At 39.1% G+C, this 16,614-nt stretch overlaps 1 protein-coding gene across 1 annotated transcript in view; it reads right to left on the bottom strand.

Moving 5' to 3' along the window:
- Positions 1 to 2,841: 2,841 nt before the first annotated feature.
- Positions 2,842 to 16,614, bottom strand: part of PARPBP (PARP1 binding protein) — a 58,006-nt gene continuing 44,233 nt past the window's right edge. Inside the window, exon 11 of the mRNA XM_087723038.1 lies at positions 2,842 to 3,299. Coding sequence (XP_087579164.1) covers positions 3,211 to 3,299 — 89 coding nt within the window. The 3' untranslated portion in view covers positions 2,842 to 3,210. The remainder of the gene's footprint in view (positions 3,300 to 16,614) is intronic.

Below are 16,614 nucleotides of genomic sequence, written 5' to 3'. Positions count from 1 at the left end.
CCGTGTGGAGTTTCCTCTCCGGGGGTTTATTTCTCCGCCCAGTTGCCTTGGGTCTGAGCTAGAAAATCCTTTGCATCCTCCCCCCAAATACACACTGATACACACACTTGAGGAGGAGACTCAGCATTTTGTTGTACATAAATGTCTCCATCTTGCCTGTTTCTGCAACAATCCCAGCTTGACCATCAAAAACACAAAAGAAGATGGCAAGTAAAAAAGCTTCTCAAAGCTAATTAGAAAAGGGCATACCTAAACTAAAACATGCTATTCTCTTTCATACCTAAATATCTTATTCCCGTCATCTCGTTGTCAATGGATTTCTTTGCACTCAATATTTCTACAGCTGAGTGCTTATAAGGTTGTTCTGACCCAGCTTCCCACAAATGACAAACCCTCTGTAGTTAAATCAATGATTGCTTTATTAGAAGCAACAGCAGTCCCGGCAAGTCCTCATCGCAGGCTAAGAAGTCTGTCCAGCAGTGAGATGAATAGTTGTCTGCCACATCTATTCATCTCTGCCCCTGGCTTTTATCCCCAGAGCTAGGGTGGGGCTTCTCTAGCAGCACTGGCTCTTCCATCCCAAGGATCGGCCCACAGATTTCCACTGCTCTCCTCTCCTCTGCCTTCTGTGCATCTGCACATCAGGCACTGGACCCAGCTGTTCCCCCTCTTCCTCATCAGCTACCTCCAGACCAGTGGTGGGATTCATCCAGTTCACACCACTTCGGGAGAACCAGTTGTTAAGTTTCTGAGCAGTTTGGTAAGCTAGTTGTTGGAAGAAATCTTTAGGGCAGAGAACCGGTTGTTAAATTATTTGAATCCCACCCCTGCTCCAGACCTGGGGGCTGTTGACTCTCCATCTGAGGGCTGATGGACGGCCCAGGCTCTGCCTCTGTCTCTGACAGCTCCATTCCCTCTTCCCCCTCGGAGTTTTCAGGTTACCGATGCTGACTCTGACTCCCACACCTCCTCCTCATCTGATTCGGGTGCCAGGGGGGGGGCAGTGGCCGACAGGCCACAACAGTTGCAGGAAGGGTTTTCAGTTTTCCTCTCCCTCATCTATTTTTCCAGAAAATATTCTGCATCCCTAGAAAGTCAAGCCTTCCCCCAATGAACCAGTGTACTTTGGAAACTGCCTATGTGACATCAACCATCATTATTTGGCGAGTAAGAGATTTTTATAAACTCTAAAATTATTTTAGCTATCCTACTTTTCCCCTCCATTTCTCTCCTTTGGATGGAGTTTATAAGAAGTTGTCACGGTAATAAGAATGCTTTTAACAATTTGGTGTGTGGCCAAAGTCAAACTGACCTGGCTATAAGTTCAGAGAAGTTGTTCTCACAAAGCATTATGACCATATATTATTTTCTGCAACTGGAGCCAAACTGAGCCAGTTCCAGATTAACTAGAGAGGAGGTTGAAAGAATGGTTGTCAAGAGAGCCACAGCAACAAGCATTGACGTCCTTAAATATCTGCTAAGAAATCTTGATTTAACTTTCCACAAGGAAAACTGGTCAGGAATTCTGGGAGAGAGAGTTCATCACAATTGGGGACCACAAAGTAGAGGAAAATTGCCATAATTAAATCAAACTGAAATCAAATTAAAGCTGCTCACTGGCCATGATAACCATTGATAACTATTGTTCTGAATCATTGGTTTATCCACTTTTTCTTTCCGGCCTAGTGTTTGCCTTGGATAGAAGGAGAACATCTCCCAGGTCCCTAAGTGTTTTGCAGATTATCTTAGATGGCTACAGGGAATCAGGATTCATAGGCCACACATTGAGTCAAACTCTTATTTGATTAGCTAAGGTTTACTGAATCAATCTTCTTTTTTAACATATTGCATTTTTTAAAAAAATACAGCTCAGACAGTTCAAAGCTAAAGTCCATACTGGGCAATGACATTGCACTTTCTTGAGCATTGAGAGGAAGGCAAATATCGCATCAAAACAAACTGAAGCCGATTCTCAAAAGCAACAAGCAGGGGTGGGCTTCAAAATTTTAGCAAGGGGTTCTCTGCCTGGTTGCTGGGTGAGTGTGGCCATGATGGGTGTGGCCTAGTCAGCCTCCTGCACCATGGTGGGGGAGGCTTTTTTACCCTCCCCGGGCTCCGGAAGCTTTCCTCACTTCCATGAAGGTGAAAACAGCCTCCCCAAGCTCCAGAGGCTCTCTGGAGGCCAGAAATGGCCCCGTTTTCGGCTTTCCCAAACTTCCTGTAGGTCTGTTTTTTGCCCTCCCTGAGCCTTCGCACACACCCTGCACTTACCTGCATCTGAAACAGGCCGCTTGGGGACTCCTGGGAGGGGGGAACAGGGGGGGCAGCCAGGAGAGGGATTTGGGGTTATCCGAACTGCACAGAATCTTAGCTAGAGGTTCTCCCGAACCCCTCCGAACCCTCAGCAGCCCACCCCTGGCAACAAGCAACAACAGGATAATGATACCAACATGGGAACTGGAGTAAGCAACAAGCCCAGATAACTACTTTGCCCCACATCTATACCCACAGTGCCATCTCAGGCCCCAACAAATACACAGGCAAGATTAGAGGAACCTTCAACATACCATCATCTGCCATCAATATCCCTCTGAGTTCTGCATAGAACAAATGGGGTGAACTTTGCACCAAAGAATTAAAGGATGAACATTTGAAATCACCCTTCAAAACAAGGACATCTGAATATCAGAACATTTCAACCTTCCAGGAGATTCCATAGCAGATTTCAAAGTGACTGTTTTGGAAAAGCAGGACTTTAATAGCACCTTCTTTGAGAAGGCGATCATTATTTGTGTGCCAGCAATTTTACCATGGTTTACCTCAAACTGCAATTTGTAACTCTGATTAAAATGGATTTATAAACTGTAGATTAATATAAGTATAGTTAGAAAACAAAGTCCCTATACAAAAATTGGGAAGAAACCATTGTGGGGGTGGAAACTCCACCAGATGCTTCTCTCATGCTTTTGACTTCCCAACAAGGTTACAGCAGATGGGTCCTCAGAAACTCATTTGCATCATGTAGTCTGCTGATGAGATGCACCAAGGGAATAATAGTGTTCAAAATTCCTGTTTTTTATGGTGCCAATTGCCACTTCCATTTCACTCTAGAATCCACTGCTGCTAGAAAAGTGCTGACTGAGAACTCTGGCATCACTATGTTCTGCATTCACCAAACAGGAAACACATCTTGGTCCTGCCAAATATAATTTAAATTAGGGCCATTGTCCAGAAATGTTGTTGTGCAATAGCACATCTGTATGTTCTCCCTTCCTCAAATGGCTGGTCATCTGAGTCACCTAGGGAAAGAAAAGCAAACTTTTAAATGAGATTTCTTTGCTGCTATTAAAGAATAAACCAAGCTCTATGTTCCTGTTGTTTAATTGCCTTACTTTCAAAACTAAACAATTGTATTATCTGGCTACAGTTTGTTAAAGTGTACATTTATGATTTTTAAAAACCCTTCAGTTCAAGATTATAGGATTATTCTCATTGCATTTCAACTCATGAGTCAAAAAAAAAAAACCAAGATAAAGTGTTTTACCTGTGCAACTTTAGCTGTAAAGTCTTTGCAGATCCTCTTCAGCCCGTTTGTATTGTTATTTCAGGTCAAGCTTGGACCGAGCAGAAATGTGTCTAGACACATATTAGAAAGATTCAGCTACCCCAGTAAATTCATTGTGGTTTCCCTGATTAAATTATACTTACAAAAATAAAATTGCACCTTTTGTTGAAGGTGAAAGCATCCAGCATGTGTGCGTTATTAGAGAATATACTGTATGCGTTGTCCGGGCAGGAGGAATCTAACCTGAACAATTAGCAAAGCATTTTTTCTTTATAACTAGAATAAAAGGGAGATAATACATTATAGGCACAAACGACAGCTATTATGAATTAGGTTGGATGTATACAGTACCCAGGACAGTGATGGAGAACCTTTTTGGCGCTGAGTGCCCAAACTGGAATGTACATGTGCCTGAGCACCAGAAATCCGAAGACCAGCTGACCAGTGCGTGTGCAAGGTGGTCTTAGGTTTCCGACATGTGCATGCGTGCAGCCAGCTAGTCTTCATGCACAGGAGAGCACCGGAAATCCAAAGGCCAGCTAGTCGGTGCATGCATGCCTGTTTTTGGAGCATTTTCAGGCCGTTTTCTAGGCCATTTTCAAGCCATTTGGGGTGTGTTTTCAGGCCATTTTGGGGCTGATTTTGTCCCCAAAAAGGGCTGTTTTCAGGTGGTCTGGCACCCAGGAAGACCAGCTGGCCAAAAAACCAGAAGACCAGCTGGCGATGGCGCAAGTATCCACAGAGAGGGCTCTGTGTGCCACCTCTGGCACGTGTGCCAGAGGTTTGCCATCACGGACCGAGGATGTAGATGTATAGCTAGGAATAAATTGAAAGCTTTGATGGTTATCTTTGGTGGTAAAATTTTAATTTTTTTTTATATGTAAGCCTTCATTTGTTTAACTTCAGTGTAACTGGCAGTGTGCCCAACTTTCTAAGCATAAACAGTGATCAATCAATCACAATGCCTGTATACAGGACACACAGAGACACATATGCCATAAAGAAGCAAACTGCCTCGTGATATAATGTAACATGTGAACTTATATTAGCATCATCTGACACTGAAGTCATAATCGGCAATGCATCTATGGGGCTCAAGAGGCAGTGTGCCAGGTAAAAATTCTGAACAGTAGGTTTTCCGTTTGCTTCCAGATTATTTTTTTGCTGTTAATGGCAGAGGAGGAGATGAAAGCTGATGGTAGTGTCATTGATCTCAGTCTGAGCTGAACATGATCAGACAACAGCTTCTTTAATTTTATCTTGAGCAGAAACAAAAGTTCTTGCATAGAAGAGTTGCTAGGAATATTAAGGCCCTTGGTTCCCAGAAACTTTCCAGTATTGGTTGTCAGGTGGAATTTGTGCATAGTTTAGGAGTCCTTCTGGATTCTTGCTGAACTTTGAAGTACAACTTTGGCCAGGAGTGCCTTCGCACAAATACACGTGGTTCATTGATTTTGGACTTAGAGGCCCTTTTTGCAGTCACTCATGTCTTAGTCACTTCTCATTTAGATTTACTGCAACATGCTCTACCTGGGGTTGCCTTGAAGACCACTTTGAAGCTTCAGATGAATCAGAATTCAGTAGTTCACAATTATGGTTGTTTTACTGATGTGACACCTCTACTTCTCAACCTACTTTAGTTCCTTGTTGGCTTCTGAGTGCAGTTCAAGGTGTTGCTTGTCATCTGTAAAGTCTTTCACAGCTTTGATCTGGAACTACTTTCTCTGGTTGTTTCTGCCCAGTTCTGCTCTATCTTAACATCCAAAAACTTCATATTGCACTATTAGAGCAAAATTATTTTGGGAATCTCAGAGACATTTACTCCTCTATGGCCTGTCATGACTTATGAAATTATATCTCCCCTGAAATCCATATCATTTCAAGCCTTTTGCCCTAGAGAAAAAACCCAAATTCCTGACTTTTTCCATAACTCCTGAGACAAAATGATTTATGATCCCACATGACTCATGAGTTCCTTTGTACTGTTTTCCTATTATAGATGAATTACTTTTTTATAATTATTATCAATGTGACACCACATCATTAACCTTGTTGATTTCATTTGTACAACAATTAGTTACCTTTACACAGAATGACTATCCTTGTGTAGCCAAACGTTAGTTTATCCAATTAAAGCCAATTTTCTGTATTCATTAACACACTGAACCTAACTGCCAAAGGTTGAGTCTACAAAGTAGACTTGGCTAAAATGTGATTAGCTGGTTTATAGTTCAGTGTAAATATAGCTATTCAGACTCAAAATAGCCAAGTTTAAACACACTAGGATTCCATGATGATTTGAATGCACTCTTTGTGAGTAAATGGTGAAAAAACCAAACCTCTCTAGAAAGGACCTTTTGTTTTTGTTTGTTTTTAACCCTTAAATTACAGCAGAAAAGGCATAGCTTGCCATCTAATATTCAGAAATCCACCCCCTTGATCAGGGATTTTGATATATATATTTTCCTAAGTATTTCTGTGGCTTAAAGAGAATTGGAAAAAAAACCTGGTCTAGAGTGAATCTCTTTGGAAATTGAGAGGGGCAGGAACTTTGCAGTAAAACAGGAGATATCAGCAGACACATTGATACCTATAGGAGTTAAGCAAAACCAGAAGATTCCAGGGATGGCTTTAATTGTGATTTTGTTACCTGAGAATGAAACTATGAAGACTTCATTTATATGAAGACAATAGCATTCAGTAGACTTCTTCCAAAACACAATTATTTATTAGCATATCTCTATGAAAAGCTATGGATATTTAAAGATAACGAAAAGACCCTTCAGCATTATCTTTAAGTGAAAACCAAGATACTAAGTCAGTACATATATCATGACATACTAGGATAAGCAAGTTATCTATAAACCCTAATAAAAAAAAAACATATTAGAAATAAAATGTTTTTGCACATACACAAATGTAACTATATAAAGAAAACATTAAACCAGTGAAAAATGAACATGTTACAAATGCATGTTTATATGTAACTTACTATCCTGCTGGTGGTATCTTGTTCTTCATGCTAGATCTAACAATTTTGAGAAACTTATCTCTATCTATGGGCTTTCTTTGCTCATTGAATGTGAAGCAGGCTAAGTACAACTAAAATGAGAATTTTGCAATTTATTATTCTACCTAAAACAAAACTGGAATGGCAGATATTCAAGCTCAACCATCCTTATACTATTCCATTGCAAAATGTGTGCTATTGCTTCTTATTTATTTAAATTTGAAGGCCACCCAAGTCTCAGACAACTCTGGGCAAATTATATAATGCCACTGCTTCTTTCTGTTGTCTATTCCTATTCTTGCAGACAGAAGCTACTGTTTCTTGCCATTTAAATTTAGACCAATAGAAAATATGTCCCAAAACCGCTGAAAAATACGAGGCTGTTCCAAAATGTTAGAAATGAGCTGTCAGCTACAATTTTACATAGTCGCTTATGAAATGCTGATTTTACTGTCTAAAATGTGGTGTGAAAAAAGTAGCAAGCCTTTACATTAAAATCTCTCCCCTATGTTCTGAATAAATTAAGTATGTAAAATGTTGAAAAGCCCAACTCATCAGCTACTAAAACCAGAGTGTTGCTTTTAGGACAAAGAACTCTTCATAGTAATGCTGAATTTTCAAATAAATTGTGTTTGGAAGCTGGACTGTTCACCTATTCCCAGCTGCCCTTTGCTGTTTGCAATGCTCAACACAATTTCAAATCATCTGTAAAAAATCAACTCTAGTCTTTAGAGTTTTTGGTAGAAAAATGAAATACTCCTGCCAGGCCTTTCTTTTCTTTTTGGCTTATAGAGAAGCTTTGACTACCAGCCAGATTAACATTACCAGACCTCCTTTTTTAAAAAAAAAACAGCTTAGATTTTCATGAAATTATTAAACATTTATCTCCTTTCTTTAATTATATCAAAAGTAGTAGATGGCCTTGTAGAGGAAAAAGAAAATTCAGCTGGAAAAGATCCAGATTTTTTTCTATCTGTTCTGTTTCTGCACATGGAATTACTTTTAAGTAAACTTGCCTTTAGTTACATTCAGTGAATGATAACTAAAATCTGGAACAAATGTTTGAAATCTACAATATATGTATTTGTATTTGTACAACATGTATTTTACTCATTTTGATAATTAGAAATTGATGAGTTTTCCTAGGTGATGAGTCTATCATCTAATAACACTGAAGTTTGTTTACTACAGAGATCAAGATGTAAACAGCTGCTCAGTAGAATAAAAATACAACAAGAATCGCAAGTATGAAGATCTTAAAAAAAGAATATTCAAGGTAACATGTAAGGTAACATGTGAAGTAGTTTGTGAAGATGAATATTCAGTTGAGAACGTGTCTGCCCAAGGAAGCTGCAGGTTGAAGGAAAGATAGAACAATTAGCATAGTCTAAAAAAAGAACATTATGCAAGTCCATAAGCATCAGATCAGTTTGCAATGCTCATGCAAATGCATAAACATGACCTGGAAGCATATCATGTAACCCAACAGGAACTTGCAGCATGGGCAGCTATGAGGAGGGCCCAACAAAGTACTATCAGTTGCCCTCTGCTCATATATTCACCTGAGAAAGCAATGTTGGGTTGCATGATGGTGAGGAGAAGGAGGAGGAGTTATTAAATGTGTATGTCACTCAACTCTTAACAATTCTGAGTGGCTCACAACAATCAAAGAAATTATAATAAAAACATAATAACAAATAAGGAAAAAGAGACGGAAAATTGAATGAAGGTTGTCACTCTCCCCCACTGGAGGCCTGGGTGAAGAGTCAGGTCTTCAGGACTCTGCTAAACAACAGTGGAGTTTGTTCTTTTTATGTTGTCTTTTTACGTACACTGAGAGCATATGCACCAAAGACAAATTCCTTGTGTGTCCAATCAGACTTAGCCAATAAAGAATTCTATTCTATTCAGATTCCATTTGAATCTCATTTCAGAGGGCAGATGCAGACATGCTTCCAGGGTTCTAAGAGATGACACCATTTAACTGAAGGAATCTGAAGTGAGCCAAGCTTGCAGATTATCAAATCAGCTGGAAACATATTATGGGAGACAAGTAGTCCCTTAGCTGTACCTGAAGCATAACTTTATTTCCAACTGGAGCTTTGATCCAACTTAGTTGTCACATTTTTAAGGCCACTCATTTCACACAAAGTATCTGGGAGGCATAAAATAAAACCTACTCTTAAATTATATGTAAAGGTACTCCAAATTATAGCCTGAACATTTTCCCAATAGGTGTTTTTTTGCTGGAAACTGGAAGCAAACATCAGAAACCGGCAAACCCCCCCCCCAAAAACCCCCAAATCATGATCATGTGACCGCAGGGCGCTGCAAATGGCTATATAGTTTGGTGAGTTGTCAAGCAATCAAAATGCAATCACATGACCGCAGCAAGGGGAACAGCCCTTGTAATTGTGTCATAAGTGGTTGGTGGCCCAGCAGGGGAGGGAGAGGGAATGGTTTTGCATGTGTGCAGAGCTTCATTGGGGTAAGTGGCAGACGGGCAAGGGGAAGTGCAAGAGCAACTGTCCACCATTCACACGAGAGATGCTGCAAGTTCAAGCGCCCGTCACTCGGTCAACTGGGGCTGCACACACACACACGCATGTTCACCCACCTCTTGCGTGGCCCGGTTCTGAATAGGCCCTGGCCTATTAGTCAACTGTAGCCTGGATGCTAGGGACCCCTGTCATAGGCAGCTTTGAAAGGAGGGATCCAATTTAACTTTGGTCATTAATTAGAAGGCTGCCTGTATCTTCTTCTACAAATTATTTTCTTGTCTCTCTAGTCAGTCAGTCCCCCGTTCTAGAACTAATATGGTCAGGATTCAGACCTGGTTGCTCTTACTTTGTGCTTTTTCTCAGGACCAGGATGGAGTGTGACTGGACCTCTTGATACCATCAGCCAAGGTATTGTCCTGGATGAAATGCGAGAGTTAGATAAGTGTATGTGTTGGGTGGAAGACTGCACTCTGGTTCTCTTCATTTCTGAATGGCCAATTCCAGTTGTTTTTGGTGAGTGAAAAAAATCAAGACCTTGGATTATATTACAAGGTGCTACAAGGGAAACTCTATGCTGCTGATTAACATCTACATGAGGCCTTTGAAGGAAGTCATCCATTGGCAAGATAAAAAATGCAGCAAAAATGCAGTATCCCAAATAAAGCAGAAGGTGTAACTTGGTGCCTTTATCTTGAGGTCTAGATATGAAGAAACAAGAAACATCTTCTAAAACTATAGATTCTGAAACTATATGTGTCCAGAGATAATTCTTCTTTGATTCTGGATGGGTAGTGTCTTCTCACATGGAGCTTGAGATTTTCATAATACTGTACTGACTGTTCTGAAAATAGAGTGGGGCGTAAGTTGTATAAGCTCCTAAATCAGTTATAATTGCATTCAGAAATGTATCTTAGTTTAGGTACTAAGTCTAGATTAACCTGGATACATTTGCTAGTCTATAGTACCATGATATGTATCCATTTCTCCTATTTTCTGAAGATTTAGTGCTATAGGTTCATTCCTCAACACAATAAAATATAAAAATAGTCTTTCCAAGAATGAAGCCTTTCATACTTACCTATTAAGTTGCAGTATTTTTCAGAACTCTTCTGACCATTATAAAAGGAAATATCTTCTCTGGGAAATTATTTTTGTTTAGCATTTATTTCAAAATCTTTATAAAGATCCAATAGAAAAAAAATGGATCAAAGGAAAGAAACTTTGCCACATATTTTGCTGCTGGATCTGCTAAATGAAATATACAACTAGCACTATAAATTTTCCCATGTTGTTTTTTCTATAACAGCTTTAGAACTTTGTTTTACTTGCCAATCATTACTTAAGCACAATTTGAGAGTAAAGCCACACAATTCTCTAGGTTAAATATCCTGAATCGGAGAAAAATATGTTTTATAATTTGAATTCCCATCATTGATTCCTGAGAAGTCAATGGAACATATTTCACAAAAGATATGTGCCTTTCTTTTTCTTAATATCTTTATAAATCCTACATCCTCTGAAGATTATGAAGAATTTCGTGATATATCATGTTTCTGTTTTGACGTAGTAGAACAATAAGATTTTGAAAATACTGTAAAATTGGATATGCAACATAGATGATATCAGTTCTGAAGAAAATCGTAGAAAAACAGAGTCTGAGATCAGAGATCAAAGTGAGGATCAGACAGTATTGATCCTCACTGCCAAATATATTTTTTTAAAGTGCCTCATAGTCGGTGCTTTTTCCTACATATCTACTTCCACCTCTTGTCTCTAGCAGAGTCAAGAAATCCTGATACAAAATTTGTGGCAGCACAGAAATTCTGCCATGAAACCTAATTTTGAAATAGAAAGTAGGGTCAGTGAAATCCCCCTCAGCACAATTGTTAAGGAAAAAAAGAGTTATAATCAGACTAGAGCTGGAAGGGACCTTCAAGGTCTTCTATTCCAGCCTCCAAGCAGAAGATCCTATACCATTTCAGAAAAATGGCTGTCCAGGCTCTTCTTAAAAACCTTCAGTGCTGAAGCACCCACAATGTCTGAGGGAAATCTGTTCTAATGGTTAATTGTTCTCACTATTAGGAAGTTGCTCATTAATTCCATTTGTTTCTCTCCTTGATTAGTTTTCATCTATTGTTTCTTGTCTTGCCTTCTGATGCTTTGGGAAATAAGTTGACCCCCTCTTCTTTGTGACAACCCCTCAAATACTAGAATACTGCTATCTTGTCATCTCTAGTCCTTCTTTTCATTAAATTAGACATACCCAATTCCTATAACCATTCTTCATGTGTTTTAGTCTCCAAGCCTTTAATCATCTCAGTTGTTCTTTTCTGCACTTTTTCTAAAGTCTGAGAGTTTGTTTTGTAATGTGGTGACCAAAACTGGATGCAGTATTCCATGTGTGGTCTTACTAAGGATTTATAAAATGGTAGCAATACTTCACATGATTTGATTCTATGCCACTGTTTATACAACCAAGGATTGTATTAGCTTTTTTGGCTGCTGCTGCACACTGCTAGCTCATATTTAAGTGATCCTCTAATACGCCTCCAAGGTTCCTATCACAGTTATTGTTTCTGAGCTAGGGTTCACTTAATCTGTACTTGTAGCTTTGGTTTTTCCTATCTAAGTGTAAAACCTTGCTTTTCTCCAAATTAAATTCCAGTTTGTTGGATAGAGTTCATTGTTCAAGTCTGTCAAGATATTTTTGGATCTTGAACTCGCCTCTCGGGGGTGTTGGCTATTCCCTCCAGCTTAGTGTCATCTGCAAATCTGATGAGTTTCCCTTCTATTCCTTCATCTAAGACATTTATGAAGATAATGAAGAGTACTGAGTCTTAGAACTTTGTGGTATCCCACTGCTTACTTCCCTCCATGTAGATGTAGGACTACTCATTGAGTATGATTTGTGAGCGTTACAAAGCCATCTAGTGGTGATGTTAGCCAATTACAAAGTCATCTGGTAGTGATGCTGTCTATCCCATATTTTTAGCTTACCAAGAAAAATGTGGAATAGACAGCATGACCATCAGATGGGTTTGTAACTGGCAGACAAAACCATTCTGTGAACCTCTCAAAATTGTCCAAAATTGGTGAGGGCAAGGATAGTCTAATTCCAGGCAGAGAAACATGTAAAATGCCCATGAATCATAAGTTTTTAATAAATGAAGCATCTGCTATTTATACTTCTTAGAAGTTTCCCTCCTTTTCTGCTTTTGCAAAAGTTAAGCATTCCTTCAACTTCTAATTCAATCTTGGCTTTCATGTACCTCCACAGAGATCCTAAGAGATCGTCCCTGACTTGCTGCCTCTTCAAAAGTGCCTCACAGAATAAACAGCTGGGGGCCCATGTGACAGTATTATCCAGTGGTGGGTTGCAGGGGGTACACCCTAGTACAGGCGTACCGGAGCCTACCCGGAGCACCAGATACCGTTCCAGTATGGTGCTCCGGAGGGCCCACCTGCCCACCTGAGCTCCTTACTGGTCTTTTAAGTCTTCAGCGCTTCCGCGCATGAGCATGCCACATACAGCATCTGCGCAATGCTCCGCTGAGCAGCTGGAGCGTCGCGGAGGCTCACGGAGGCACTAAGATGCATGTGCATGCTGCGCGTATATGTGCGCACACTGCACGCATCCATGTGGATGCCGCCGGGCCAGTTCCAACTGTACCAGTTGGAACAGGATCCGGAACCCACCACTGGTGTTATCCCATCCGCAAATGTTTGTCTCATCAAAGCTTTCCCAGTATGCTAGTCACTGCCTTTGTACATACTGTATGATGCAGCTGCTTGGAATGAGATAAACATCTGATTCCCAGATTTATCCTGGGAATAGACTTGACTATATAGAACTGCATCTTCCAAATCAAAGCAGTCCTGGATTAATCAGTATTGATGGCAGGTATATTTGTACATTTTTCTGTAATTTACACATCTTATACATTAAATTGTATAATTTACACAATTTACACATTAAACAGAAAAAAGGCATCTTCAGACAGAGGATGGATGGTCTTCCTAATCACTATAGGACTAAATTCTGTAAATTGCCACATATAACAATCCTAAAATTGCCCCAACACCAACAGCTCTGATATAAAAATGTCCCTTCTATATATTTGAATCTTAAAGCTGAACACATGGTTCTATCATCAGGCCGAGCAAGTGGCTGGTTTCAGTGTTGGGGTTTAGAGGTTTTAGATTATGGATTTTTTAATGTTGTAAAGTGGCCAGAGTCATGTGTGACTTGGATAGCCATATGAACTTAATAAACAATGCTTTAGTAATGGACCTGATCTGCAATGGCTCCTATTCAGCTAAATGAGTGTGATTCTGTCACTGGGTACTTAGAAACCTTGATGCCAAAATAGAAGTTTTTGTACAAATTGTAAATACTCCCTTAGGTCTTGTTTAAATTATTTTATTGTCACCTTCTCTGCCATCATGACTTGTCTCTCACTTTCACATCTATCAGGTCAAACATGCTGGAGAAAAACATGTCTGTAAGAACTGTTTTTCTCCTTTCTCGCCCTGCTTCCTTCTTTCTGATGTGAGAGTCTCCTGACCTAATTAAAATCAAATCATTTACCATATTTTTCAGAGTATAAGATGCACCAGAGTATAAGATGCACCAAGATTTTGAAGAGGCAAATTTTTTTTAAAAAGCACTCTGCAGACCTCCCAAAAATGCCCCCTTTTCGCAAAAACTGGGCTGTGTTTTTTTCAAAAAAAGGGCATGAATAGCCTTTGGGAGGCTTGTCGAATGCTCCTGGGGGATGGGGTAGGGTCCAAAAAGGAGCAAAAAATGGTCCGTTTTTTGTGAAAACGTGCCTATTTTTTTTCCAAAAAATGGCATGCATAACCTTTAGGTTTCTTATAGAGTGCTCCTGGGGGCTGGAGGGGCAAATTTGAGCAAAAAAAGGCCCATTTTTTGCTCATTTCTGCCCTTCCCAGCCCCCAGGATATTTCTGAAAGCCTCCTAAAGGCTATGCACGGCATTTTGGTGAAGGAGCGGGGTTTCAGGAGGCCAAAAAAAAAATAAAAAAATGCTGTATTCAGTGTATAACATGCACCCAGATTTTCAACTTCTTTTTTGAGGGAAAAAGGTGCGTCTTATACTCCAAAATATACGGACCTATTTATCAAACATGGATTCTTGAATTGTCCCTAATTAGAAAGTAAATATAATACAAACCTGGTCCAATGAGTCACCATAACCTCAGAATGCCATGTAAATTCACAAACCTCTATTTCAGAATATGTTGCATGTGACAATAGCCTGAAGAGGGAATTGCAGTCAGTATTTTTTGTGACCTTCCCAGAATTAAATATGCTGTTGTATCTTTGCTTTTAATTCAGCAGAGCTTTTGCAATATTAAACTATGTGGGGAAATTTGACGTCTTGAGGTTTCCTTATAATCATCGCAACATTAGCCTATCTTCAGTCATTTAGCAATATGAAATTTAGTATGAGTTCTCAAAGAACAAGTATTTCAATCAGAATAGAGTTGGAAGGGACCTTGGAGGTCTTCTAGTCCAACCCAATACTCCAGCAGGACACCCTATACTATTTCAGACAGGTGCCTGTCCAGTTTCTTCTTAAAAACCTCCAGTGATGGAGCGGCTACAACTTCTGAAGGCAAAGATGTTCCACTAGTTAATTGTCCTCACTGTTAGGAAGTATCTCCGTTGCTTCTCTCCTTCATTAGTTTCCATCCATTGTTTCTTGGAAACTAATTCCAATATATTTGAAGAAAGATATTTAAAGAAAGGTAGATATTTGAAGAAAGGAATTTTCTCTGTCCTTTAGTGAATATTATAACATATGAAAGGTGTCTTATGTGTCTATATTCCAACAGGAAGGAATAGGCAGTGACTACAAGTAGTTCTTGAGTTATGACAGGTTACCTAATGGCCATTTGAAGTTACAGAGGAACCCACCAGAACCAGGGCTACTTATAACCTGAATTCAAAACTCTGACAGCTGCCCATGATCACATTTCGGATGCTCAGCAACCAGCCCTCATTTTGCTACGTGTCATATGATTGCAAATTACAAAATTTTTGGCTAGAAAGCTACGCTTACTTCTGGTTTCTAGGAAAGAAAACACCCATTGCAGACAATGGATTTGCTTAATGACCACCACAAAAAGGTCATAAAACTGGATGCAGTCATATGGTGACCTGCTTAATGACTATAGTTAGCCACAACTGTTTAGTAGTTGCCATGTACTTTTAGGAAACTGAACATACTTTTTTAGCTGTGCTTGTTTTTCACTGATTGCAAGACAGTTTTCAGTTTGGCCCAAGATCAAGATAAGTTACATATTCCAATACACCTTCTCAAAAGTAACTGCAAGAAAAATGGATATTTAAATTGTGGAGGGGGTGGAGAGTGAGCCCTAAAATATGTCTTGAGATGACATTTGTGCCGATTTGTTTCTTTTGAAATCGTCAACAGAAGAACTCAGAATTTATCTTGCTACCATGAATTTAGGTTCAAATAGAGGTGGGGTTTTTTTCTTTTTTACCAAGAATGACTTGTGATAAGCACATAGAAATTCTTAGAACAAACGGGCTTACTTTGGAAATATTTTACTTTCCAAAGTACTAACTGCCTGTTAAGAGTTGTAGGCTATAAATGATTAAATCAGAGAAAAGGGAATTGCAAAGAATTACAAAAAAATACAAAACTATAGATGGTAATGTAGACTACATTTGTTTAAACACTATGTTTATTAATATTGATCTTTCCCTACTTGTTTATTTTAGGAAAACGGTCACTACTTTTTTTAAAAAAAAGTATGCCAACTTCACTCTTACTGGATAATTTTAGTTTAATATTTAACGTTAGAATTCTTCATGCTAAAAAATATTTATGAAACTTAAACAGGAAAAGCAATTATGCTAAATAATAATTATTTAGACCTCTGGGATAAAACTATTATATCCTATGTGCCAGTATTGGATGCTACCTTGCTAATATTATTCAACAACTATTTTGGATTGTGTGTGTGTGTGTGTGTGTGTGTGTTGCATTTGTGCTGATAAATAAATAAAGGGAGACTAGTATAGATCTATTTCAAGCTATTTAGCTCTCATCAGCAGTATGCTTTCTCCCATATTTGGGCATACCAGGGGTTGTGACACCATACATACATACATACATACATACATACATACATACATACATACATACATACGGAGAGAGAGAGAGAATTCTATGCACCTTTTGGATATTGTTGTCCATAAATCTAATAATATGATTAATAGTTATGCACCTTTTGGATGTTGTTGTCTATAAATCTAATAATATGCTTTAATAGCTCCTTTTGAGGAGCACAAAAAGACCAGATCTCTTCTACAGAAGTTGGGTTAGGGTTGGAAGTTATGATGAAGCTTATTTGGGTGCTAGTTATGACCCAGATTTGAAGCTTCAATAATAGGCTTCACTGCATTTGTGTTACCAAATTTCAGGCAACTTGCAGAGTCCTGAAGTCACATGACTATGTTTTAGGAGTTTTGCCAAAATTGCCACT

The sequence above is a fragment of the Thamnophis sirtalis genome, unplaced genomic scaffold, assembly GCF_051295495.1.
Source record: "Thamnophis sirtalis isolate CommonGarterSnake01/CBP01778 unplaced genomic scaffold, rThaSir2_p1.2 scaffold_9, whole genome shotgun sequence".
Lineage (NCBI taxonomy): Eukaryota > Metazoa > Chordata > Lepidosauria > Squamata > Natricidae > Thamnophis > Thamnophis sirtalis.
This window is presented reverse-complemented; position numbering and strand designations above follow the sequence as displayed.